This window comes from Lonchura striata, chromosome 18 (assembly GCF_046129695.1).
Source record: "Lonchura striata isolate bLonStr1 chromosome 18, bLonStr1.mat, whole genome shotgun sequence".
Lineage (NCBI taxonomy): Eukaryota > Metazoa > Chordata > Aves > Passeriformes > Estrildidae > Lonchura > Lonchura striata.
This window is the reverse complement of record NC_134620.1, coordinates 14,983,646-15,009,338: the sequence shown is the minus strand read 5'-3', so window position 1 is coordinate 15,009,338 and position 25,693 is coordinate 14,983,646. Positions and strand designations below refer to the sequence as shown.

General features: G+C 45.9%; 1 protein-coding gene across 2 annotated transcripts in view; it reads right to left on the bottom strand.

Annotated features, from left to right (window-relative positions):
- The window catches only part of ADGRD1 (adhesion G protein-coupled receptor D1), a 117,918-nt gene that overhangs the window by 84,114 nt on the left and 8,111 nt on the right, over positions 1-25,693 (bottom strand). For both annotated transcript variants that reach the window (XM_021543959.2, XM_021543961.3), the window contains 10 exons: positions 24,857-24,979; positions 21,824-22,003; positions 20,224-20,475; positions 16,825-16,889; positions 15,698-15,853; positions 13,802-13,861; positions 12,835-12,964; positions 11,861-11,971; positions 10,039-10,114; positions 6,707-6,848 (listed from right to left, as the gene is read on the bottom strand). In XM_021543959.2, the coding sequence (XP_021399634.1) occupies positions 6,707-6,848; positions 10,039-10,114; positions 11,861-11,971; positions 12,835-12,964; positions 13,802-13,861; positions 15,698-15,853; positions 16,825-16,889; positions 20,224-20,475; positions 21,824-22,003; positions 24,857-24,979 (1,295 nt within the window). The remainder of the gene's footprint in view (positions 1-6,706; positions 6,849-10,038; positions 10,115-11,860; positions 11,972-12,834; positions 12,965-13,801; positions 13,862-15,697; positions 15,854-16,824; positions 16,890-20,223; positions 20,476-21,823; positions 22,004-24,856; positions 24,980-25,693) is intronic.

Genomic DNA, 25,693 nt, shown 5'->3' with positions numbered 1-25,693 from the left:
TAACACTTTGTCTAACTCTTGGAGGATTTTCAATGTAAATATTCCTGCTCCTCAGAGGAATTTACACTGAGCCCAACGCTCTGCCACAGAGAGACACGTGGAGCTGCCACAGCTCCTCGGTGACACTTTAGGAGGACTCAACACAGGACCAAGAGAGGGAACATTTCAGCCTCCTCCCTGCAGGGCACTCTACCACTCACCAGACTGCTCCACTCTGGCAGGCAAACTCCAAAGCCTCGATGTGCCTCTCTGAAATAATGCCCTCACCGTGGTGCACTTTCACTGCCCTGCTCACCAGCCTTGCAGCAGCCACATTTTGGAAAGTTTTGGCCATTTGAGAAGTTCAGTGTCTGTGCAATAATCTGGGAATGTCCTGTCACTCCAAACTGGCACCATTTTATTCACGTCTGTGAGCTCTGCTGGCTGACTCCACATGAGATCCTGGTCCCACTGAAGCTTGAGCCCATTTCTATAGTGATGCTTTCAGTGTGACAAGAACAAACAAAAGCATTTGACTAGAAAATAGATCATGTCAATACAAAGAGTTTCACCTATCAAAATCAATGGAAATCAGGACTTCAACTTTGAATAAACCAGTAAATGGTTGTATGACTCACAAAACAACCATTACAGAAAAGGTGAAACTGAGAAATCAGAGATTAGAAGAAAAATTCAATACTGTTCTAGCTTTTTAATTACTTGGAGTGCAAATTAATAGCATTACACTGCAAAGCTGACTTTCTTGATAAAGAAAAATCAATCCAGTTCGGAGGGCCTTTAGGTAATACTCCTAAAAAATTACCATATGACTGCCATATGCAAAAATCAAGAAAACATACCTTTAGGTTGAGATGGAAAAAAACACAAAGAAACAAACAAAAAAGCTTTCTCCCAAATCTGAAATTCCAAAACTTTTTCAGGGTAGAATTGACATCCCTTATGATAAATGGGAATCAGTAAGATTTCACCAGTGTAGCTGAATAATTACAAAATCACTCAAGAAAACTAAATTCCCTGGTGTCTCTGGTGCTTTCTCCAAACTTATTCTTTTGCTGGCTATTCAAGCTGTATTTGATGTCAACTACCATAGCAGACAGAAACAAGGAATGAAGAACACAGCACTGGCTCCTGGAGTTCTTGCTATTGAAATTATTTAAAACATCCTCAGGCAAATAAAAAGCCTTGTGTAGAAAACACTGACAAGGAGCAGCAAAACTCACACAGAGTTTACCTGAACCAATCTAAAGTGCCACAGGGTATTTTTTTCCTTGCAGGTTTGTTAATTAGAAATCTCCTTGAGCAATCAGTTCATGCATTCCCTACCTGAGAGCCACGCTGGGCAAGGGAGAAGTGGCTTCAGTGCCAGCCCGTGGGGATGGGAGAGCTCTGAGCTGTGTGTGCCAGCCCTGTGGGGATGGGAGAGCTGAGCCTGGGGCTGTGTGCTATCTCCATGGGGCTGTGTGTGCCAGCCCTGTGGGTCTTCCTAACTATAAATTCATTCCATTTGGAAACTGCCCACTACTCCTTTATCACCAGAACAGTTGAAGACAACTTTTCAACCCTCATCATGATGAACTAAACTTCCTGAGTTCCACAAAACCAAAGTGAACTCTCTCACATTCATCCTTCATGTCTAAAGTGTCTGACATGCCAACAGGCAGCTTTCAAATAATCCTGCTCCAGTCCCTCTTAACTGAAAGCCAACAGGGGAGCTCCCCATGCAAAAACTTCAATATTCTATGACCCAGAAATACAGACTAATTAATTCATTTCCTGTCACTACCCATATCCTGCTATTTCTCTTACAAAGAAATACTGAGAACTCGTTTTATGATGAATGAGTGATAACACAGGCAAAGTTTTGGGTCTCCAAAGGTTTGAACCTGTTCTGACATGGAAATTAAACCTTCTATGAATTACAGCTTATCACAAAGCAATCCTGGTCCTTGGAGCTGTCAATGTGCTTGACAAAAATCTGTATTTTTTGTTAGTTCAACTTTCTAGGCTGTTAGAATGGAGTCCCATGAGAAAAAGTTCTGGGATGTTTCTGTTAATAACATTATCAAAAGAAAACTCTTGCTGTATTCTTAAGAGGCGCTGCATTTTATCGTCATGGCTGCTGGGGCTTTAAAGTTGTCCAGAAAGAAGAAAGGGAGCTGCAACCATGTTCACTTTTCATGTGGACTCAGTGAAGTTCCTGTATTCCTTACAGCAAGGATTTAACTTGTGTAACAAAGTGCGAAACGTTGCATTGATTTTAAAATCATGAGCTTGATTATTATTTTTTCTTTGTGCTTAATAGTGGTACATTCTGCAAGAGTCACAGTTTCAATTGCAAAGTCCATCCACTGAATAATTATACCTTTGTTCTGCAGATGTGGGCAAGATTTATTGTTTTTCCTCAATCAATATATAAATTAGCCAACACTTAACTTGCCATAAAAATTAATTGGCTCCACATTGATTTGCCTCCCTCATGGCAGCACTAATATTTGTGTACCAATGGGAATGGGTTCTTCCCTAATTTTATTTTCTTATCAGTAATGATAAACAAACCTCGGGGTGTGGTATGGCCAGGAAAAGGAAAGAAAAGGATGAGGTTTGGGTGAGTTTTCAGGCTGAAGCCCAGGGCCTCATTGAAAGCTCAGTGAGAAGGGAGAAGTGAGGAGCAGGTTTGTGAATGAGGCTGAGTTTGTGCAGAGGGTCTGTGGTGCCTGCACAGCAGCATCCCCGGGAATGCAGAGGTGCTCCTGCCTCTGCTGCAGGACAGCCAGGAGCAGGAGAGAGCACCAGGAGACCCAGGAACAGGGCAGGAGAGGGCACCAGGAGCAGCAGCTGCTGAAGGAAGGGGCTGATGATAATGGAGAGGAGAAGCTGCTGAAGGAAGGAAGGAGCTGGTAACCCAGAGGAGAAGCTGCTGAAGCCCCACTGGTGCAGGAAGGGTCACAGCAGGCTCCTGATGGGAAGCACTCACTGCACAGAGTGGAGAGCAGAGGCAGCTCCTCACAAACGAGGAGAGGAGCAGCTGCTCAGTGATTCAGTGCAGGAACATGGCAGGAAAGATGAACAGCTCCCAGTTCCCCAGGCACTGTGTTTGCTAAAATGGACCATGCTGAGCACAGGACTGAGAGGGAACGATGCTAAATTAGTCCTGACTTGCAGTATCTTAGTAAAACATTCCTTTCTTTTCCCAGAACCAAACAATTCTTTAAAGTGGCACTGCCCCAAACTATGTTTGAGGGAAAAGCAGCTGCATTAAGCATCCCCAATTTGCATCTAATCTTCATGAGAGGATTCTCACAGAGGGTGCAACAGCCAGGAGCTCATAACTCTCCAGAACTGCAGCTGCACATGTTCCTCTTCTGCAAAGAGCAACAAGAAAATAAAGCCCTGGAGAAAACTCCAAGTGGCTGAAACTCATGTACAAGAAGTTTTCTTCCAGATGTGAGGTAATTTTCTCTGGAGTGCCAGTCAGGAGCGAGGGATCCACAGAGTTCACACCCAGGCTGTGACTGCTGCCCTCCTGTCCCTGGCAGTTCTGGGCCCCCTTTGTACCAAACACGCCTGGATTTACACCCTGCTGCTGGTCCTACCAGCTGAAAGGTGCCTGAAACACACAAATTTACAGCTGCCTTGTCCCCAGGAATGCCAAACTGTAACTTCACCATGGGCAAAACTCCAGGGTTATGTAGCAGAGGTTATGTAGCCTCTGCTTTGCAGCCATATGGGTTTTACAAAATACTGGTGCAGTTTGACACAATTTCCTCCTCTGATGCCTCTTCTGACTTTTTCCAGAGCACACTGTGCTGCATTTCAGTCTTGACATTCATCTCTTCTAAATTTCTACCCTGTGCTGTAATTTCTTGGATCACAGCAGTGAAATGTTAGTTTTTCTCTAGTTGTTCCTGCTATGAGAAACATCTTGCTGGAAACAGGACTTTTTCAGATAATCATTTTACAAAATGTACTGTTGCCTCACTACAAAACATCTGGACAGGTCAAGACTGAGCTGTCTCCAGCCTCAAAGCAGCCTCAGTCTCCACATCCTCCCCACACCCGGAGGTGTTAGTGGATTTCTGTGAATTTCTGGGCTCTGTTCTGCTGGACACAGAAGTTCATCCGAGTTGGTGAGGAGCAGAACATCACCAATTTTAAATCTGTCCAAAAAATGCCTGTCTGTCCCTGAAGTGTTCCTGAATAACAATTGACCATTGCAAGTCGGTGTATTAAACTGTCTCTTAGAGCACTTAATTCAGGCACTTAATTCAGTTTTGCTGGTGAAAAAGAGAAATGAAATCTCCTCAGAGTTCACAGAGACTGTGCTGCAATTACAGCCAACAGCCCTGGCAGAGCCCAGTCTGCTCCCCCTGGTCCATGAATTAACCTGAATTAACCCTGAATTAAGAAGGTTTTATGAGCTCTGAGGTGACTTCTCAGCCCCACAGCCCCAACTCTGCCCCACGCTGCTCCCTGCAAAGGGAAGCACTGACACATCCCTGGGAGATATTCCCTGTATCCTTCCCTAATTAATTAGACATTAGTCCCAGTTTGGAATTCCTTGTGTTTTAAAAAAGAGGGACATTTACTCACCTCACCAGCTCCTCAGAGCTATGTGAGAACTGCAGACATTTCAGAGAAGCCCCTGCCTGGAGATTTAACTCACCGGGATTAAACTGTGGGATGATAAATGCTCTGTGAAGTTTTGCTGCAAGAGGTGATACTCAGTTCACAGGCATTCTCTTTGTAACTATTTCCTAAAATAGACTTGGTTTATTCCAACTTCCTTTTGTTTTCTGTTGCTCAGTAATTGGCATTTTTCCTACGCACATTAGAAGAAGAAGAGGAATTAAGAAGTCAGACTCAAACTTTAATAAAGAAAAACTATTTTTTGGACTTGGTATTTTTTACTTTTTCTTATTTCACTTTCCTCTGCTAAGCTGAGAAAATTATGTGGAACAAACAAACAGCTATAAGAATGAAATGTTATCCACTTCAAATGTTTCTCCCATTACTGCAGTATTTAAATGGATAAAACAGGTTTCTAAGCCAGTTTTTATGCTCTCAGTTTAAATATATTATTCAATCAAAGTTAGATAAATAACTTGACTGTTACTCTTTAAAGCACCCACTTTAACACAGTGATCTTGCAGCCAGAATTTCTTTTACATTTTAAATTCTGCTGTTATTCCAGAGGAGCCCTACTCAACCAAAGGAAAGCACTTCAGAGTGAAGTGATAGCAGAAAGGATCTGGGCTGCTGGCAGCTGAAAGCTTCCAGGGGCACGGAGCCACCTCCCAGCCTGCTGGAGTAAATTCACTTGAATTTACTTCTGTAAGCTTGCTGAAGTAATTTCCCTAAGCAAATTTACAGTTGTCTAAATGTGTATTGTCCAGAGTGATGCCATGGGACTCAGGGGAAGCACAGCAGTGTACAAGAGAAAGGTCTGGCCCAGTCATCTGTTCACCCTTTCCTTGGTGTTAAACTTAACCATTAATTAAAAGCCAAAGGAGCAATTACACTCTGAAAGCTAGAGATGTCAGAGGCAAGCAGTCCTGCTGTCAAATTCAATGTACATTGTGATTGCATTGCTCATCAGCCAGAGAAGCTCTCTGAGAGGAACCAGTGCTCTCCTGACACAAATCCTACAGCACACACAGGTCTGGGTGCAGCCCGAGCTCCCAGCCCACCTTACCCTGACACAAATCCTGCAGCACACACAGGTCTGGGTGCAGCCCGAGCTCCCAGCCCACCTTATCTGCCACAGAGGTTGCAATCAGCCAGGATCATCCCTGTTCTCAGGGGCTCTGCTGGCTGAAGCAAAGAAGGATGCCTGATAAATGCAACGTTCCTATCTGCGTCCCAAAAAATAACAAAAAAACACAGTTTTGTCTAGGAGCCTGCTAGTAAATCACCACCACTGCAGCACGAGGAGGAACATGAGTAAACACAGCAAAGTGCATTTTGTCAATGATCTAAGAGTGCAAAATTCACTTTTCACAAGTGCCCATCTCTAAGAGGCCTTTAGGGACATTTAGGAGTTCTCAGTTTGGAAAACTGTCAGCAAAGGAACACACTTCACTCCTGGGCCTCGGGGATTCTCTGTGCTTCTGGAGCTCACTCCAGCTTTATCAAAAGCCCAACAGAAAGAAGATAAACTGTCTTGAAAATAGCTTTGAAAGAAAAATATGATAAAATATTCAGAAGAACATCTAAGAGATGTACTCTAGGAAATGTTTAAGAATTGAAATCCTTCCTTGCCGGTCGCATTGGTGGCTGTAAGTGGGTCAGAGATGCTGCATGGCCTCCCTCAGCACCTCGGAGTCCGAACTCTCCTCCATCCCACTGCCCTCAGACCATTGAACCCCCTCAGCTATCTCTGCGTGGACCACAATCAAAAGCAAAAGCCCCAGGAGAGTTGTGTTGTGAGCACTCTGGTGGGAAAGCAGCACTTGGTGGCTGTGCAGGCTGCACCAGCACGGCAGAGCACGCTGCCAACTCGGCTGCCCTGGGCACTGCTCCGGCACGAGCACCCACCAGCCCTCGGCAGCACGGAAAGAGAGCCACAGTGGTGGGCAGAACAGAATGTTGCAGCCACAAATGGCAGCTGAATTGCTACTAAAAATGCCCACAGAAATCACAGGGAAGAACAAAGAGCTGGTGGCAGGCAGGGAGCCTCTGTGCAGCCCAGAGCTCCCGTTTCACTTACCAGCCTGTGGGTGAGCTGGATGGTGATGAGAGGAGAGCCTGACAGGTTGTGGGACAGCTGGGGCAGAGGCTCCACCTTGATCGAGATGAGGAAACTGCTGGCTGAGATCATGTAGCCTTTGTAGGCGGCAGCTTCAGCAATCCTTGGAAAGAAGTAAATGCGTTAAGGAAGAACAACAATTGGTTTTTAGTTCATACATAACAACAAAGGCACACAGGACCTCCTTGATCCAGTCAAGCCAAGAGTTCCTCTAGGGCAGCAAGGTCTGGCCCCAGAGGATCCTGTAAAGCACAGGGAACAGCTCTGGACACCTGGAGACTGACATCAAAGGTGCTCCTTCACCCTGCTCCTCCTCGCAAAGCTTTACAAGCCTTGCTGAGAGTGTTTGAGGGAATTAGAGAGAATCCTAATGAGGGATCTAAACAATACCCTGAGCAAAGTGAGGGGGAAACTTGCGGGGGCTTTCAGCTGGCTGATCAAACAGACAAATCAGTGTGAGGCACACGGGAAAAATGCACATAATAAACACAGGAATGCATTTAGAAGTGATTTATAGCTTTACCTTGAAAAATCGATGATGCCCAGTTAGATTTGTTAGAGGGAAAGACAGGTCACAATACAAACAGCTGAACTGGACTAAATAGCTGATTAGACCTGGAAATTAATTTATTCTAGTGGGAGGTCATTTTGCACTGCATAAGAACCCTTATTTTAAGGTAAAACTTATGAGTTTGGTATTTTCACACATTTCACACATTTTCACACATTTCACACTGATATCCATTTGGTTTCAGGGTAGAATTTTTTACACTCTCAGCAACAAACTGCAGGATTAAATGACTGCTGTCATGTGTCCCTTGGGCAGGTAGATGAGTGGGTTTTACCAGAAGAAATCTGAGCCCTGGTGAATTAACCACCATCCAGGGTTTCCAAACGTAGCCCACCTGGAAAGGGCCAGTTTGAAACAAATGAAAAACCACCTCGCTTACACCCACCACCTGTCTGCAGTGGTTTCTTATTTTTATTTCAGAAAAAAACCCAAAAAACCTCACATCAGATGTTCAAATCACTGCACTCAGCTCCTTGGCAGGGCCACAGAACAGAACTCATTTTGCAGAACCCCTCAGTTCTGACCTTAAAAAACCATCAGTATCAGAGATTACTTCTGCTCCCAGAGACCAGCATGGGAGTGGAACTTGTCCATCTGCAGGCAGAATTTGCTACTGTGACACAACAAATTTAAGTTCAGATAAGAACTCATAAAGTTAAACTCATTAGCCAGCAGTTTGAGGCTTCTCCTACACAGACTGAGAGCGTGGATGCTTTTCCACAGCCTTTATCTGCATGTTTTTCCTGTAGAGACCTTGGTGAATTTGAAGTGTGACAGATCTTCACCAGGAGCAGGGATTGGTGTTTCTGTGCCTGCACAAGCCTTTCCTCACCTTGGCCCCGGGGTCAGGTGCACATTTACACAAACTGCTGTGAACAGTGGCAGAACGGGCTTGGAGCATTGCTGTGTTCCAGTTTCTTTGGGTAAAGACCCAAAAGCTGCTCCTTTAGAAACTGATATTTATGTAGCCTGAAAATAGCTCTGTGTCTGTACAGCACAAAAGCTCCAAGAGTTTTGGTTTTCCACCACAATAAAAGAAAAAGGTTGGGTTTCAAATTACAGGTGTTTAAGTAACCCAGTGGTAGAAGGAACACAAAATAAATTTTCTAAAACAAACTACTCTGAGAAAAAAATTATTCTACTGAAAAGTAAGCAAAAAAGTTATAACAGTAGAGCACAAAAAAGAAAAGCAAGCAGAAGAGAAGTGCATACTTATTTTTAAACTATCTTTGAGTACCTGGGGTTTGGTTCCACTGAGGAAAAATTGCCAAGGCAGCATTCCCTGAATTATTACCTTTTTGGATGCCGGTGTGGGCAGACCTGCATCTACAGTTTTAAGGACATGATCTTGTATTACATACTGCAAATATTTCAAGCAGTTTGAATTAAATGTAGAAATCTAGGAAACATTTATTCTCCAGTGACTTTTTGGGTTTTTAACATTGTGACGGGGCAGACCCTTCATTCTCAAAATGAGTGCTGAAATCAAACCCAGCTCCGGGGAGCAGGAATGGATCTCCAGGTCACCCTGTCCCGCAGACTTCAGGGAAGGCACTCAAAGATCACATATCTGTTCCAATTGCTGCACCAGAGCCCCAGGATCTGTGACACTGCGTTAGAATAAAGAGCTTTGACACGCAGCATCTTCAATAAACTCTGACCTGAGTCAGGATTATTTTAATTATCTTCCTCCCTTTGAAAAATTGAGATTACATCTTATTACCTTAATAAATTGCATTGATCTCCTCTTTGGAAAACATAGTAAGTTATTGCCTCAATTTCTTCATGTAAGTACAAAACACTGCTCAGTGGTGGCAGAGCTGCCTTAGAGCACCTGTGTGAGCTGGACCCTTCTCCTGGGAGCAGGGCAGGGCAGCAGAGCCTGAACTGGCTGGAAATGCCACTGAGATGGCTGAGGGGCAGCTGGCTGTGCCCAGCCTGGACTGGGGTCTGCTCAGCGGGCAGGGCAGGGAGGCACCCCTGGCAGCCCCTGGGCTGGGCTGCTGCCCCTGTCCTGCTGGCAGCACCAACCCAGCCCAGTGGGAAAGGCTGACAGAGGGAACTGAGCCACACACCCAGAAAGTCAAAGGAAAACCTTTCTTTCCACTTGTCATGCACTTGCTTGGAGGACAGGGTAATATGGTTTGCATGAATGGCCTTGCAAAATCCCCTGGGGAGCCCTGCTGCAGAGGGACACAGCTCTGCAATTACTTTATCTTATCTGCTAATGATTCCACTGATGCAGTACATAAAGCAGAAGGTCCTTGAAGAACTGCCTGGTCTCCTGTTATAAAATTACCTTATGGGTTTCCAGGATTAGGATTCAGATTTTGTCTAAAGAGGGATGTTATGTTTTCCTACATGTTTCATTTAAGTGCAAGCTTTATCTTCATATGTGCTAGGAGCAAAAATGCAATTTCCTTTTACGAGACAGATTAAATTACGACATTCTAGTACCAGATCTGATGGGTGGAAGGAGAAGACAAGGAAAGACAAACATGTCTCTATGGAATCAATGTTATTGCCGCCTAAAATAAAACACATATGTAATGTAAACTTCAATAGCTCCCTGGCTAATGACTGCACACCCTGAGCTCTGCAAAGCAGGGTTATGGCTTGTCATTTGTTCACAGCTGATAAGGACAGGGCTGTGCCAGGGCAGGGCTGTGCCAAGGGCTATCACCACAGTAATAAGCAGGCTGCTGCCTCCTGAGCTACTCACCTGGTGTCCACAGGGTTGATGTTGTTGAAGAAATAATGCATGTTGTGGTAGAGCAGGCCCACGATGGTGATCCAGGCTGCGGAGAGGGAGCAGGGTTATTCCTCAGAGGCAAGCCCTTCTCTCCAGGGCTGCAGCTCTGGTTCACGAGAGCCCTGGCTCACACAGCCCCTCACACCTCTGCTGTGGCAGGCATTTTCTGCTGCAGGTGAGAACACCCTGCACAGCACAGACACCCCTAGCGAAGCAGAGGGATGCCTGTCCCGCATAGCTGCACCCCAAAACCAGCTGCTAAAGCCATCACTTGTCAATTATAACACCCCCAGCAGCAGGAAGGGTGGCAGGACACAGCAGTGCCTCCCTGGGAGCCACCAGGGCCACCCCAGCGCTGGTGGCAGCTGGGGGAGCTCAAGCCAGGCCATCAGTGCCAAAGCTCTGTTTGCTGCCCACATCCCAGGTGATCCTGGGTTTGCTGCCCACATCCCAGGTGATTCTGGGCCAAAGTTCTGTTTGCTGCCCACATCCCAGGTGATTCTGGGTTTGCTGCCCACATCCCAGGTGATCCTGGGCTCTCCAGCACCTGAGTGAAGACACAGATGTGTATTTTTTCAGAGCGAGCCACACAGATGTTTTTTACTATCCCTTTTGTCGGCTTCCAAGTATTTATAGTGTCAGCTGTTTAAGGTGAAATAACAGATTTTTTAGGTTAGCTCATCTGGACAGTGTAGAAGCATGGCCTGAAGGCTGAAATTGCTCAGAAGTGAGCTTCAGCTGGAAAAGAGTAAAACATTCAATGTCCTGGATCATTTCAGGATACAAAGCATGACAATGCTCTGGAAAATCAAAGAAAATCTGTATGGTGAGGAACTGCAGAAGTGGGGAAGGAAAAAACTCCTCTCGCATGCTCTTTTTGGCATTATAAGTTGGCTTGCAATTTTAGTTTTTCAAACCTGGGAGGACTTGCAGTTTCCAGCCACAGCAAAGAAACAAAGCTGTCACCACAAATAAAGCAGACAGTTCAGGAATTATCAGAGAATTTCTCACTGCAGGTTATTTTCATCTAACTTTGCACTTTATGAAAGAGGGATGGAGCATCCCTCTGCAGAGGCGACTGCAGAAAAACCTCTGGGTGAGAAAATTCTGTGGGCTGGAATGTAGGGCACCTAAGTCAGATTTTCAAAGATTTGAGAATGGAAGTAGATGCTTTTGTAAATGGGTTCCTTCATTCTCTAAAGCATAGATAAGTAACTTAACATTGCTGTTTTAGAGTCTTGACTAAAGGTGCAGATTTTAGCCATGCTTCTTTTTGGGATTTTAAAAATTTTTGCATAGGTATGGATTTCTGAGTTCTGCTTTTTTGCCATGAGTGTAGTCCATATCTTCATTCTGTTCCGGTAGCTGCTATTGCTTAAACCTGTCATTTTATAGTTTAATTTTATAAAAGGACCAATTTTGCATGAAGGGATAGGTAATACCTGACCTGACATCCTAGAATTTCTTAAAAATAACCAGTTCAGATAATTAAAAAGAATAATTAGGAAGTTATGGCTTCTCTGACGTAAAAATGTGTCAGAATTTAATGGCTTCAGTCTCTGTTGCTCAGCTCTATTATTCAATATTAATCTAATTAGCATGAAAACTCCACCACACTAATTGCTCGTTAGCCTGACAGGGCCACTTGCTGCTTGCTCAGACTCAGTGCAGCCCACAGGGATCAAATCAGTTACCTGGAAAAATGAAGTGAACCAAAAGCTGTTCCAAAGCAAAATCATTTTCGGATACCCTGTGCACACAAGTCCACTTCTCTCTTTAATCTTTTCCTTACCTTTTCCATGGAAAGCTTCACTGGGAATGGAAATGTAGCTCTGCCCTCGAGATGGAAATCGATAGTGGGACACGTTCAGGGTCTGGGGATGCATTTTGACCACAGCGTAATCTGTGTGATAACCCAGAGGGGAGTCAGCACATCAACAGCTGCCACACCCCGAGTGCCCACCCAGCCCTCCCTGAGAGCTCCTGCAGCTCCTCTCTTTAAGCCCAGATGTCTGCAGGCAGCGTGCTGGATCCCCAGCTCCCAAGGCTGCCTCTGCACCGGCTCCCCTATGGCAGCCGGGTGCTCTGTGCACTGCTGTCACCCACGGACCTGCACTGCAGCCAGGCTCAGAGCCAGGGCAGGCAGAGCAGAGCAGCAGCTCCCTGCACCTGCACTGCCATTTGCGGGCACCACTGCAGTCCTGCACCCGAGCATCCCAGCATGTGAGGGGCACCCAGAGTGATGGATGCTCCTGGGAATAACCTGCTTAGCTTGTTCACCCCTCAGAGGGGTCTCAACAAGGCACAGCAGGCAGCCAGAGCAGATGAAACACCTCTGACACCTGGAGCATCCAAAGATGCAGGTGAAATTAAGCTGCTAAAATGCTAACCTGCAGTAAAATAAAATTCTCCAAAAGGTCAAAACTATTTCTATCATTTTCAGTCTCTTTCAAAACCCTTGGGCTGCATATGAGCTCTAGGCCCTTTATTAGCATAGCACTCCTCAATCCTTCACACATAACATTTATTCTGAATTCCTCCCCACATAACTCCACGGAAGCTCCAGCACAGCCAGAGCCCTCACCTCCAGCCTGGCTGCACCGACAAATAAAACTCAGGTTGGCATTGCAAAGAGGGAGATGGTGAGTTCTGCTTTAAACTCAGGTTGGCATTGCAAAGAGGGAGATGGTGAGTTCTGCTTCGTGCTGGGGAAGGAGAGCTCAAGCACAGAAGGGTTTAGGACAGAGCAGCTCTGGCCAGCCCCACCTGCCACGGCCGAGGAGCCCTCGAGGGTCAGCGGCAGCGAGTTCCCCTCCGAGCTCCCCTCCAGGTTGTGGGACAGGTGAGCCATCACCGTGTCGATGGTGTGGATCAGGCTGCTGAGCAGCACGGGGCTCTGGGGAGGGACAGACACAGACAGGGCTCAGCAGGGGCTGGGAGCAGGGCACAGGGGCTGGGAGCATGGCACAGGGACTGGGAGCATGGCACAGGGACTGGGAGCATGGCACAGGGGGCACAGAGACTGGGAGCACACCACAGGGTGCCCCTGGGTCCCTGCCCAGCCCAGGGTGCTCCCACCCTCCCTGGAGAAAGTGTCACACACACTGAGCCCACCCAGAGCGTAACCTCCCAGAATGCTGTTTGTAGAACAGCCAAAGCCAGCTCTGCTCAGCATCCAGCAGAATGAGGCCAAAACGGTGCAGTTTTTTTAACAATATATAAAAATTGGTATCAGATCTTTGTTGGAACACAAGCTGAGACATTACAGCTGGGCCTTTCCTTCATCTTTTTTCAAATGCTCCTCAGTATAAAAGCAACTTTAACCCTCCAGGTTGAAACTTGACTCATAAAATCTCAGAGTTAACAAAGAAAACCTATTTTATCTGAAATACATTTATACCAGAGATGATGTGAAGCTAAGATCTAAATCAATTAGACATCTTTTTGTCTTAAGTGTTTTACATTTCAATGAGACCTCCCTGTGCTTTAGCTTCTCCTTCTCTCTCTTTAAAAGCTCCTTCTTCTGAAATCTGGGTTTTCTTACGATTCAGACAAAAACCTCAGGAAACTTCTGCATTCACCCTGCAGGTATTTCATCAGTGACAGATGATAAAATAAGTCACAGTGCCAAAAAGTCCCGGTAAGTGAAGTAATAGTGACAACCAGTTCTGCTGTCATCTGTGTGGATTTGTGCAGCTGAAGGAAATCACAAATCTGAGCCCATTTGTCTTACCTCTGGTCCATCAATCCAGTCAGACAGTAACAGAAAATCTTCAATAGCTTTTAAAAACGCCTAAAAGACAAATAAAACTCGATTACTTATAAATCACTACATCTCCTGGCAAGGATCCAGGGCAGATCTCTGTAGGATTTTCTCAGGTTTGTGTAAAGATGACAAGCCCACTTCCATTCCAGTGACAGATCCATCTCTACCTGGCAGCATCCCCACAGTTCTGTGTGGTGACAATTATTTTAGTGGCAGCCCAGCTCCATGTGGCTCCCACGGTGCACGCACTGCAGCTGAGCCAACACTGGGACCGAGACCCAATGAACTTATTCTTTATCTTCCTGTTTTGTCTAAACTCACATGGCATCCGTGGAATCATAGAGGCTTGGAAGGGACCTTAAAAATCATCTCCTTCCAGCCCCTCTCCCTGTCCAGCCTGGCCTGGGACACTGCAGGCTGGGACAGGCACTGTCCAAACCCAGCCCCATCCTGGGGAGTCCGTGATGTGCACACAGGGAAGGGGAAAAGGGAGCACAGAAAACTGCACTGAAAATTAAAAGAAAAAACCCACATTTCCAGCTTAAACTTCTCTAATAAAAAGCCTTCAGAGAATGAATATAGTGAAGTTCCACTGTGAAATGTGGAAGACACCACATGACAAAACCCAAGTCAGATTTGTCAGAAGCGATTCATTACAACGTGTGTCAGTAATCAGAAAGTTTATTGCACATCACTTAAATCAAATTTCCTGGTGCTGTGAGGCGTAGACAATCAGGCAGAGATAACTCCACAGAAAATCACATGCATGCTCAGTGCTTGTCGCTCAGAGAATTAGCTGCAGACAATTCAGAGCCTCACCATCAATCAGGCAAATTACAGGGTCGGTGTGTATGATCAGGCCTCTCTTGTATTTACATCCCAAAATAGCTCTGCTAGAGATAATCATGTCCCTCATTCCTGTCTGCAAATCACTGTCATGGCACACAAAGCAGCGTCAGACAGCAGGAATGAGCACCCAAACAGTGATGTGGGAAACAGGTGTGGTGTCGGGCAGGATGCTGCTCCATCTGCAATCTAGAGCCCATAGGAATTTTTCAGGAAAACAAAGGAAACAAAGTATTAAAGCTTTTTAGAAGGGCTTTTGCTACATATTAAAGTGTGATCCGTGAAATCCAAGCTTTAGGGTTTGCAAATGCCAAGCTTTTAACACAGTCTCCCAATTGCTGTCCCTGTCGCTTTCAGAAGGTTTATTTGTATTTTTTGTCTGAGTAAAGCTCCCTTGTCACTCTGGAATTACCCCCAGGCTTAGGGCAACAACCAGCAGCGAGGCCAGAACTGATTACTGCACTAATGGCTTGGCAGCCTGTGAAACCAGGGAATTAGATGCCAGGGAATTAGATGCCCATCACTTTCCAGCACTCTGCATTAGAACTTTATGTGAGTGGGACACAGTCCCTTTTTCTGGGCTCAGGCTGCAGAGAACACCTGCTTGCTTTATGCCCTCTGTGGATTAGCTAGAATAAAATAAATTCCTTGAACCCATTTCAGAGACAGTGACTCCACCATTTCCCTGGGCAGGCTGTCCCAGTGCTTGACAACCCTTGCAGGGAAGATTTTTTCCCTAACATCCAGCTGAGGTCTCCCCTGGCACCACTTGAGGCTATTTCACCTTATTCTTGTTGTTTGGGAGAAGAGATCCAGCCCCTCAGCATTCTCCTTGCTCATGATGGGTCCAAAGGCATAAAGAAAATACCTCCAGGGACCAGTGAGACATTTCAGCTCTGCTCTGCTCAAGCTCTGCTGCTCCCTGAAGCAGGAGTGTCTGCAAAGAGCAGAAGCTTTCCCAGCTGCACTGGGTATTCCAGGTTTGGAGAAAGCAGGGTTCCCAGGAGCCCCACTCACCTGGGCCAGGCTCAGGGCAGTGTGCTCTGCCAGGGAGGCGTTGGGCAGGCTGAAGGACACGTCCTGCAGGTCCCCCAGCAGGGAGCTGGGCGAGGGCAAGCTGCCTCTGTCCCGGCTCAGCGCCGCGATGATGGGCTGGTAGGCGTCGGTGGGGAGCTGGAGGAGACACAGCTCAGCACAGAATGTCCTAAATTACCTGTACTGTCCCCAGCAGGGACAGAAATCAGCACAGAATATCCCAAATTGTTCATACTGCCCCAGACATGGACACAGCTCAGAACAGAATATCCTGAATTATCCGTAATGCCCCCAGCAGGGACAGAACTCAGCACAGAATATCCTAAATTATCTGTACTGCCCCCAGCAGGGACAAAAATCAGCACAGAATATCCTAAATTATCTGTACTGCCCCCAGCACGGACACAGCTCACCTCAGCACAGAATATCCCAAATTATCCATACTGCCTCCAGCAGGGACACAGCTCAGCACAGAATATCCCAAATTATCTCTATTGCCCCAGACAGGAAAAAGGAAAAAGGAAAAAGGAAAAAGGAAAAAGGAAAAAGGAAAAAGGAAAAAGGTTAGTTCAAACATTAATTCAGGTCCATCTGCCATGAGTTTCTGTGAACAAGAACTGATAGAAGAAAGAAAGAAAACCAATAGAACTTTGATGCTGCAGAGAGCAAGAACGTGAGAATACACTAATACACCACAACAGGCAATTGTATTCTCCATAAGAAAAATCAGTTTTCATTTTTTTCATTATACTTCTACTAAACACATGGAAACCAGTTTTCTTCTTGTGGTGAAATGGTTTTCTAATCTTAAAGGAAACAAAAGGAAACTCATCAAAATTGTTTTAGCCTCTGATATTTTCAAAGTTAATGGCAACACTTCAGAAGTTGCTTTTTTTTTTTAATGTAGCAAATATTTTATTTAGCAGGGAATTTCCTTTGTTTCCTTTGGATTCCCATCTTCTCATAGTGGCTAAAATTTCTGCCTATGTATTTGTAACTGAGGTATGAAAAGAAGTGCCATTAATGCAAATCAAGCAGGGAGGAGGGTCTGTAACTCTGATTTATGCACGTTCTGCCATTATGGAAAAGAGTTCTGAGCACTGTCCTACCACAGGGTTTGTAGTGGTTGTCATGAGAGACCAGGGAAGTGTTGAAGAGAGCAGAACTTGCACACCTGGGAAAACACAAACACGAATGAGCGTGTTAGCAAATCTGGATTTTTTATATCAGACACATAATTTTATATATATATATGTGTGTATATATATATATATATATATATATATATATATATATATGTATATATATTCCCACCTCAGGCTGAATCAGTTGTAACTGAAAGAAACAGATTTGCTGTTCTGTGGATTTTATTCATTTCCAGTACTGTAGCCACATAACCTTGTTTAAAAAAACTAATTTTCTGATTCAGTCATCAGGTATATTCCATCACCTCATTACAGATGAGCATTGCAGCAGTTTAATTCTCACATACTTAAATCTTTGTTTGCAAACAGGAAATTTCAATTTAATTTTGTTTTATCTCAATAAGAAAAGGCCAACTGTGCAGTTACAACACTGATATCCATCTTTCTCCCCCAGCTCTTTCCCCAACATTTACAGAAATTCTTTACAGTAATCCTATGTCTCATCAGCAGTAAATAATGATCTATGGGCAGTTCTGACAATTTCGTGGAAGATCTCATTTTATTTCTGTGTATTTATTTCTGGGAATGGGGGGCACTGGAAAAAGGAGGGCCAAGCCTCAGCTCCCATCTCCAGCTGCTGAAGCTGACTCGGATCTCGAGTCTGAGTGTTCGAGTGCCAAATAAAATCACACCCACAAAGACAAGCTCAGAAAGGCCTTTCCCCATCAGAAAATCTGCACTATTTGAGGATCTGAAAACATTCAAAGCCAGTGGAAATACTCCCAGTGCTTGCAGCAAAACTGAGGAACCCGCAATGACAGAGCAGGGCTGGAAATGGTGCACTGAAAATGACCATATGAGCATGTCAGAAATGATTTGTCAAGACAGAATCAACTTGATTCTGGATGGCTTTCAGTTGCTCTTTTTGAAAAATACTGATTTTTTTTTTTTTTTTTTGTGCAAAGTGATTTATTAGTCATTTGTGATAGAGAAATAACATTTTCTTCTCACCTACAATCTGACCAAGAGTTATTATTTGCCAGGAGTGTGGAGTTTCAGTGCAATCCAACATTGGATGCATATGCAGGACTCATTTCTCTCAGGGGTCCAAAAGGCACATGAACATTCATTCAGTTGAAAACCAGGCTGTCCTATTTCCTTATGTCAAAGCACATTACCCTGCTTCACCCCTGCTAGAAATCCTCCAAAATCAATAAATAGATATCATAACCTTTCTGCCTATGCTGATTGCTATTGTAATACCCATTGCTTCCTCTGAGAACATTCTAATTTCATACATTAAATGGGAAATCGTATAAAATCCAATCAGTCTATTATTTTGAAGAGAAAAGCCAAAAATTAAATTGCCACATTTCCCAAGTGCTCCAAAACACCTCATCACATTAAAACAATGTTGGTTTGGAATTCTTTTGTCTAATTAAAAAAATGTATACCTGGCATCCCTTTACATTTGAATTCCTAAGCCTATAGAAAATACACATCCAACTTCACTCTCAGTTAAGAGGCTATACATCTATTTTTCACAGCATTCTGATAGTTCCACATGGCACTGAAAAACCTGAACTAGGAGTTTAGGGGAAAAACCCATCAACACAACATTTCATGCCATGGAAATTGCAGTAAACTCACAGGTGCTCACGGCATGAACATCTCGAGGTACAAATCAAGAAGTTTGCTGTGCAGCCCCCTGAAAATCAGCAGGGATTACAGGTGGGATGCAGGTGAAATTCTGCAAAAACTGGACTCAGCAGAACTGGAGGGAGCACTCAGACAGGGCGCAGAGGGGAGCTCCAGACACCGATGTCCACATCAGACTGGGGCCCCAGCCCGGAGGGGAGGAGAGGGAGGGAGCCCTGCAGCATTCCTGGAGCTGGGCACAGGGGCAGTGCTGGGAGCCCCCAGGGGTTAAAAAGAGCTCTCTCTGTATTTATCTGAGCCGTTCTCCCCAGCAGAGGAACAGGGCACACATATTGATGAATTGGGGCAATTTGGAAATCTGCTGCTCTTGGGTTTAGCAGCAGAACATTCTTGTGGAGCTGCATTAATCACGGAGTGTGATTAATGGCAGCTTGGAGCTGGACACTGTTATAGTAACCCTCAACTGTTGTCAAAGATACAGCAGCCAAATACAAAAGCATTTTTTCACCATGACCAGAGCATTGTAAACTTTTTAAAGATTTTAAAGTTATTTCCTGTATCAAATGACTACCAAATGAGTACTCTCCTGATCAGACGTTTTGATGACTTCCATAGGAAACATTTTTTAAAATTAAAAAACTTAAAAACTTTTTTGTGGCAAATCAAACAGATATCTTCATTATATACCCATAGATGGAGGGTTTTCTTTTTGGTAACTTCAATTCTACATAACGAGCTTGTGCTTTAACTTTTTATGAAATACATTTTATACAAATTTGGTTGGTGTAATCAAACCCGGAAGTCACAAACACAGACATTTTCAGCAGGAGGTTCTAGGTGCCCTGTGGCTTCACTGCCAGGGGATGTTTGCTGGCTGCTCCTCACACGGACAGCAGAGGCTTTTCTTGCAGGGGAAGGCGCTGGTGCAGAGCCACAGCTGCACTGGCCGGCTCTGACCCCGACCCTCTGCATTTCTCTGCATTTCAGCCACTCTCCTTCCTGCTGGCTCCCAAGCGAACGGGAACCAAGCCTTCATCACTCCAGGAGGAGGAGGAAGGCTGCACATGGGGCAGACATGAGTGTTCCTGTGCCCTCACCACCTTCATCGCCCCAGGAGGAGGAGGAAGGCTGCATGTGGGGCAGACATGAGTGTTCCTGTGCCCTCACCACCTTCATCACCCCAGGAGGAGGAGGAAGGCTGCACATGGGGCAGACATGAGTGTTCCTGTGCCCTCACCACCTTCATCACCCCAGGAGGAGGAGGAAGGCTGCAGGTGGGGCAGACACGAGTGTTCCTGTGCCCTCACCACCTTCATCGCCCCAGGAGGAGGAGGAAGGCTGCAGGTGGGGCAGACACGAGTGTTCCTGTGCCCTCACCACCTTCACCGCCCCAGGAGGAGGAGGAAGGCTGCAGGTGGGGCAGACACGAGTGTTCCTGTGCCCTCACCACCTTCATCGCCCCAGGAGGAGGAGGAAGGCTGCAGGTGGGGCAGACACGAGTGTTCCTGTGCCTTCACCCTGGCTGCCTCCAGGGCTCTGCCAGCAGCAGCAGCGGGTGCCGGCCACGGCAGCCCTGCCCAGGCAGCACTCTGGTGGCCGAGGTGGCATTGCTGACCCATAGCAGGCCCTGCTGACCCACAGTGGGCACTGCTGACCCATGGCAGCCCTGATGGGCACCACTCATCCACAGCAGACACCACTCACCCACGGCGGCCGTGAAGTACTGGCGCACCTCGCGGGGGCTCAGGGCCCTCTCCCAGATGACGAACTCGTCGAAGGCGCCGCTGACCGAGCGCCGCGCCGTGCCCTCGGTGCCCCCCAGCAGCTCGGCGCCGGCGTCGCCGTAGTCGTAGAAAACCTTCCCGTCGGGGTCCGCCGTGCTCAGGCTGCCGTTCACGTAGACCTTGAGGCCTTCCCGCGACCGCCAGGTGAAGAGGACGTGGGTCCAGTAGGGGCCTGCAGGGCAGAGGCACAGCGGGCATGGGGCCGCGCCGTCCCGGCAGGGTGGAGGTGAGCCGGGAGCGCCTGCGGCTGTGCCTGCTGCTGGCTGTACCCGCTGCTGGCTGTACCCCGGGAAGCTGTGCCTCAGGGGCTGCTGCAGCTGTGCCTGCTGGCTGTACCCGCTGCTGGCTGTACCCGCTGCTGGCTGTACCCCAGGAAGCCGTGCCTCAGGGGCTGCTGCGGCTGTGCCTGCTGGCTGTACCCGCTGCTGGCTGTACCCGCTGCTGGCTGTACCCCGGGAAGCCGTGCCTCAGGGGCTGCGGCTGTGCCTGCTGGCTGTACCCAGGGAAGCCCGTGCCTCAGCAGGATGCCCGCCAGCTGTGCCCGAACCCGGGCTCACCACAGCCCCATAAATTTCTGCTGAGCACTGCCAGCCACGACCTGAGCTCTCTTCACTCCGGCCTCAGAACTCAGCCCAGCCAGAGCAGCACGAGGGCTGCAGGAGCTGGAGAACGAGCGCATAAACCCCTCAAAAGCTCTCACTGCTTCCTTGTCATGCTTGAGAGGCAGAAAACACAGTATTCATTTTCACTTGGATTGGATAATCCACAAACTTGTGAATTATTCTTGCCTTTTGCTCCTTTTCTCTTAAAATAAGACTTCTAAACTGATTCATTAAGGTTTATGGAACTGCTACCATGAGTCCTATTTTAACAATGTATAGCCACTGAAGTTAGGGCAAGAAAATATTTATTGAATGCCATTAGCATTATTGGAAGACCAGAATTCGTTCCAGTCAGTAGATATTAGTGCTCCCCTGCAACGCACAGTTTAGATAGAAGCAGTGAGATATGTGATATACCAAAATGTTTATTAATGCTATGGCTTGGCACAGAAAACCTGACACTCAACAGGAACAGAGCCATGCAAGCAGCAAAGAGCAGTGAGAGAGTCACCAGACAAACCTGAGCTCAGCAGAGAGCAGCCTGGCAGCTCTGGGAGCTGCCAGAGATTGATCTGCCTTCTTTCTCATGCTCCCATCTGAACATGCAAGAACCACTGGAGTCAGTGAGGATCCCCTGCAGACACCACTGCACGCTGCATCCAGGGGCAGTCAGCAAATGCAAATGTTCTAGAACACATCACTGGTTTCCCTTTGCATGTTCTAGAACACATCACTGCTTTCCCTTTGCATTTCACCCCTCCCTCCCCACTCCAAGAGGATTCTTAAGCACAGAGGTCTGCAGCTGTTTTTGTATCCCCACTTCTCTTCCCTGAGCTTGGGCTCTGCTCACTACCTCTGTCTGCAGGAATAAAGCAAAATGTAACAAAGAAATCAGAGGTTTTTCAATATAAACTTTACCTGGTGGACTAAAGCTGGCTTTCCACTTCATCATTGCATTCCCACGGGTGTAAAACTCCACGGAGCCTTCACCTTCATTTGAGCAGATTTTGAAACCACTGGAAATTACTCGCCCACCAGAGGCAGGGAGAAGCTTGGCCTGTTGGTCTTGAGTCTTCCAGAAAAAGGAAAATGTTACTCCTGAGGAAAGCAAGGGAGAAGAGGCTTGAACGAAGAAACGGAGTGCAATTGAAAATTTCCAATGTGCAGAATAGAGGCAGTGGGGATGCTTCTGAGGTCAGATCATCCACTGGCATAAACCAGGACAGCATTTTAAAAATCAACAATGCTCCAACAGTTTAAACCAGATAAACAATCCCTCCCTCAGCTTTGCCTCCCCTGAGCACACCCAGGACACAGCAGTGTCCTGAGCAGCTTCTCTCAGTGAAAACCAAAGTTCTGTGATCTCCAAAGGGCACCTACATGTTTTTGGTGCTCCCCAGGCCCCATCACAGCCAGATTTAATCCAGTGACCTCTCCTGAGCTCCTCAGCACTGCCTGGCTCCAGCCCACCCCTGCTAACAGCTGAATTTCCTAAGCACTAGATTATGTGGATTTTCACCCTTCAGTGCACCAACAGCTCCTGAAAGCCAGGTGTAAAATAAAAGGTAACTGTACATGCAGAGCCACAGAAAAGATTCTGGGGTCCCCACCTACACAAAAATAATTGTCCCGAAAATACAACACAATCCTGCAAGTGCACATGTGATTAACTTATCTCACAAATGATCTGCTCAGTTCCCAGCAAATCTCACTATTATCCTGTGAAATGGAGCAGCTCCCCAGGTCACACACTAGTGAATAAATGTCATTTCCACAAGGTGGCTTTCTATAATAAAGGCTACCCCAGAAAGCTTCACTGGCACACAAGTGGCAAATCAAACCTTGCTCACATTTGCCATTTGTTGGCTACAGGCAGCTTCTCCAAATGAGCTCAAGCCAAGGAATAAGAGAACATTCTCTTGCACCTCCCACAAATGTTTGTTTTGACTGAAGATGCCACTCCAATGAGCCCAAAAAACATTGTCTGAAGATTGCTTCAGAAGGAGCAAAGTGGAGAAGAATGTTTCAACACACCAAAACCAAGAAGAGTTTGTTTTCTCAAGTAAAAATAACAGTCCCAAAATGTTATGAAATCCAGCCTTAGAAGAAGCACTGGGATTTTTGTTTCATGGGTTTTTATTTCACCTGGGGAGATCCCAACACCCTTCCCCAAAGGCATTTCCTGGTTAAAAACCAACATACAAGAAGCTCCATCCATTTGTGTTTCACACAAACACATCAAGGATGGTTAAGCAGCAGCAGCTGAAATAAAATCCACCTTACCCTCACCACAGGTGCATTTGGCTTGAAAAATACAGACACGTTCTTTAGACACAAGGGTGTTGCCTTTTTTCCTTCCATTAATATGTGCTGCAGTCACTTCGTGATTAATATTTATATGATTTCTTCTCCTCACATTTTATCTACTGAACATTTCAGTGTTTTATGCCTTTAATGTTCTTGTTTGTGAGATACTGGGAGTGCTCTGGTACTACAAAAACAATTTATTCTGATTGTTACAGATGTTGAAAGAATATGATTTCCTGATGATTTTTATTTCCCAGTGGCATGAAAAAAAGTATGAAAAGATACAGCACGTATCCCAAAACACACTTGGAGCAGGATGCTGAATCCCTTTTTCTGTCACTCTCAGGCAACAGCCAGCTGCTCTGGGTGCTTACAAAGCTCACCAGCAGCTCTTGCTTCAGCAGCTCCAACAAAAGTGATCCTAATTTCCAGCCACGTTACCCCCTGAAGGATGGCCCAAGTCAGCAACAGCCAGAACACTGTTCAGTGTTGGCAATGCTGTGAGTTCAGGGGCTGCTGGAGTTCAGGGAAAGCCAGCATTTGCTTTGGAACCCTCCCTTTCCATGGGGTTCTGCATCTCCTGAGAATGCCCTGGGCGAGTAACCAGGTTTGCTCTGATTGTCACACTCAGCCTCAGTTTGCTCTGACTGTCACACTCAGCCTCAGTTTGCTCTGTCACACTCAGTCTCAGTTTGCTCTGATTGTCACACTCAGCCTCAGTTTGCTCTGACTGTCACACTCAGTCTCAGTTTGCTCTGACTGTCACACTCAGTCTCAGTTTGCTCTGTCACACTCAGTCTCAGTTTGCTCTGTCACACTCAGCCTCAGTTTGCTCCGACTGTCACACTCAGTCTCAGTTTGCTCTGTCACACTCAGCCTCAGTTTGCTCTGTCACACTCAGCCTCAGTTTGCTCTGTCACACTCAGCCTCAGTTTGCTCTGTCACACTCAGCCTCAGTTTGCTCTGTCACACTCAGTCTCAGTTTGCTCTGTCACACTCAGCCTCAGTTTGCTCTGTCACACTCAGTCTCAGTTTGCTCTGTCTGTCACACTCAGCCTCAGTTTGCTCTGTCACACTCAGTCTCAGTTTGCTCTGTCACACTCAGCCTCAGTTTGCTCTGTCACACTCAGTCTCAGTTTGCTCTGACTGTCACACTCAGCCTCAGTTTGCTCTGTCACACTCAGTCTTAGTTTGCTCTGTCACACTCAGTTTCAATCATCCCCTGTCACAACACGTGTCAAACCCTTCACTTTGTGATCCCAAGGGAAGGGGAAGAGAAACAGAATGGAGGGATTTCAGCATCTATGAAGACAAATGGATTCCATAGCATCAGAGACCTAAAAATGTCCTTATCTCTAGAGAAAAAGCTAGAGATTTATCTAGAGATAAAGCTAGAGATTTATCTCTAGAGCCCACTCCTGCAAAGAGGTCACACTGAATCTGAGTGGTTGGTGATCAGTTCCAATTTAACCTGCAGTTAGAAAAGACTAAATTTGCAGCAATCAACACTCAATTGTCTTAGAAGCCAATAAAGTGTCAAGCCTCATTTTTAGATTTCACTCCAAGGAGGAAAGAAACAACAATTTTTGAATAACATAACTTGGCAGCAAAAGAAAAGTCAATCATAATTAATGAATTTCTCACCTTCAGGCCCACAAGCCTCTGGATTACTAATGCAAGAATTTCGATAGCTTCCGAAGAAGAGAAAGGTGACTCCTTTCTTTTCAGTGACGTAAATCCCTTTGTTCACCATCCCTTCTATAATATCTAAAGCAAAAGCAAAATCCAGTTTAACGTTCACATAAAGGAAAACCTCCTGGAAACATGATTTTAACAGACTCCTACAGCTCAGATGTTTACCTTGGTCCAGCTATAAGGTTTTATTACTTTCTGTGTTTGCTTTTCTTTTTGTGTTTTTGGTTTCAGTTTGCCAGTTTTGGTGTGCTCAGTTTGTTTGTTTCCATTTGTCAGTGGTTTGTTGTATTTTTAAAGACCACACAGACACCTCCCACTCAGCTCTGTGGTTAACTAAGACTGACAGAACCCATACATCCAAAAATTATTATTTTAAAGTAATCTGAGTGAGCTTTATGCTTTCCAGAGTTTGGAATGCTAGACACTTCCTAGAGGTGTCTTACTGGTAGGCTGAGCTAGTAAAGAAATTCTTTCCCCATTTAAAATGTAACAAAATAGTGTTTCTCTTTTCATTTTTTGAAAGGGCAGGCTGGTGATCAAACACCAGTTTTCAGTGAAAAATAACTCAATGAAATATCCTTGACGAGGTCCACTCAAAGACAGAACTGGAGCTCCTTTCACACACCCTTTGTTGGGTGTCCTTGGCTCTTGCAAAGGCAATTGCTTTACCTAAGGTGGATAATGAGCAATTTGCTTGTGTTTTCTTGTGTTCCCTTCCACAGAAAAGCGCTGCTGATCCATCTGCTGCCAGCTGGGAAATGGAAATCCTGGCATTTGTTTGCTCCA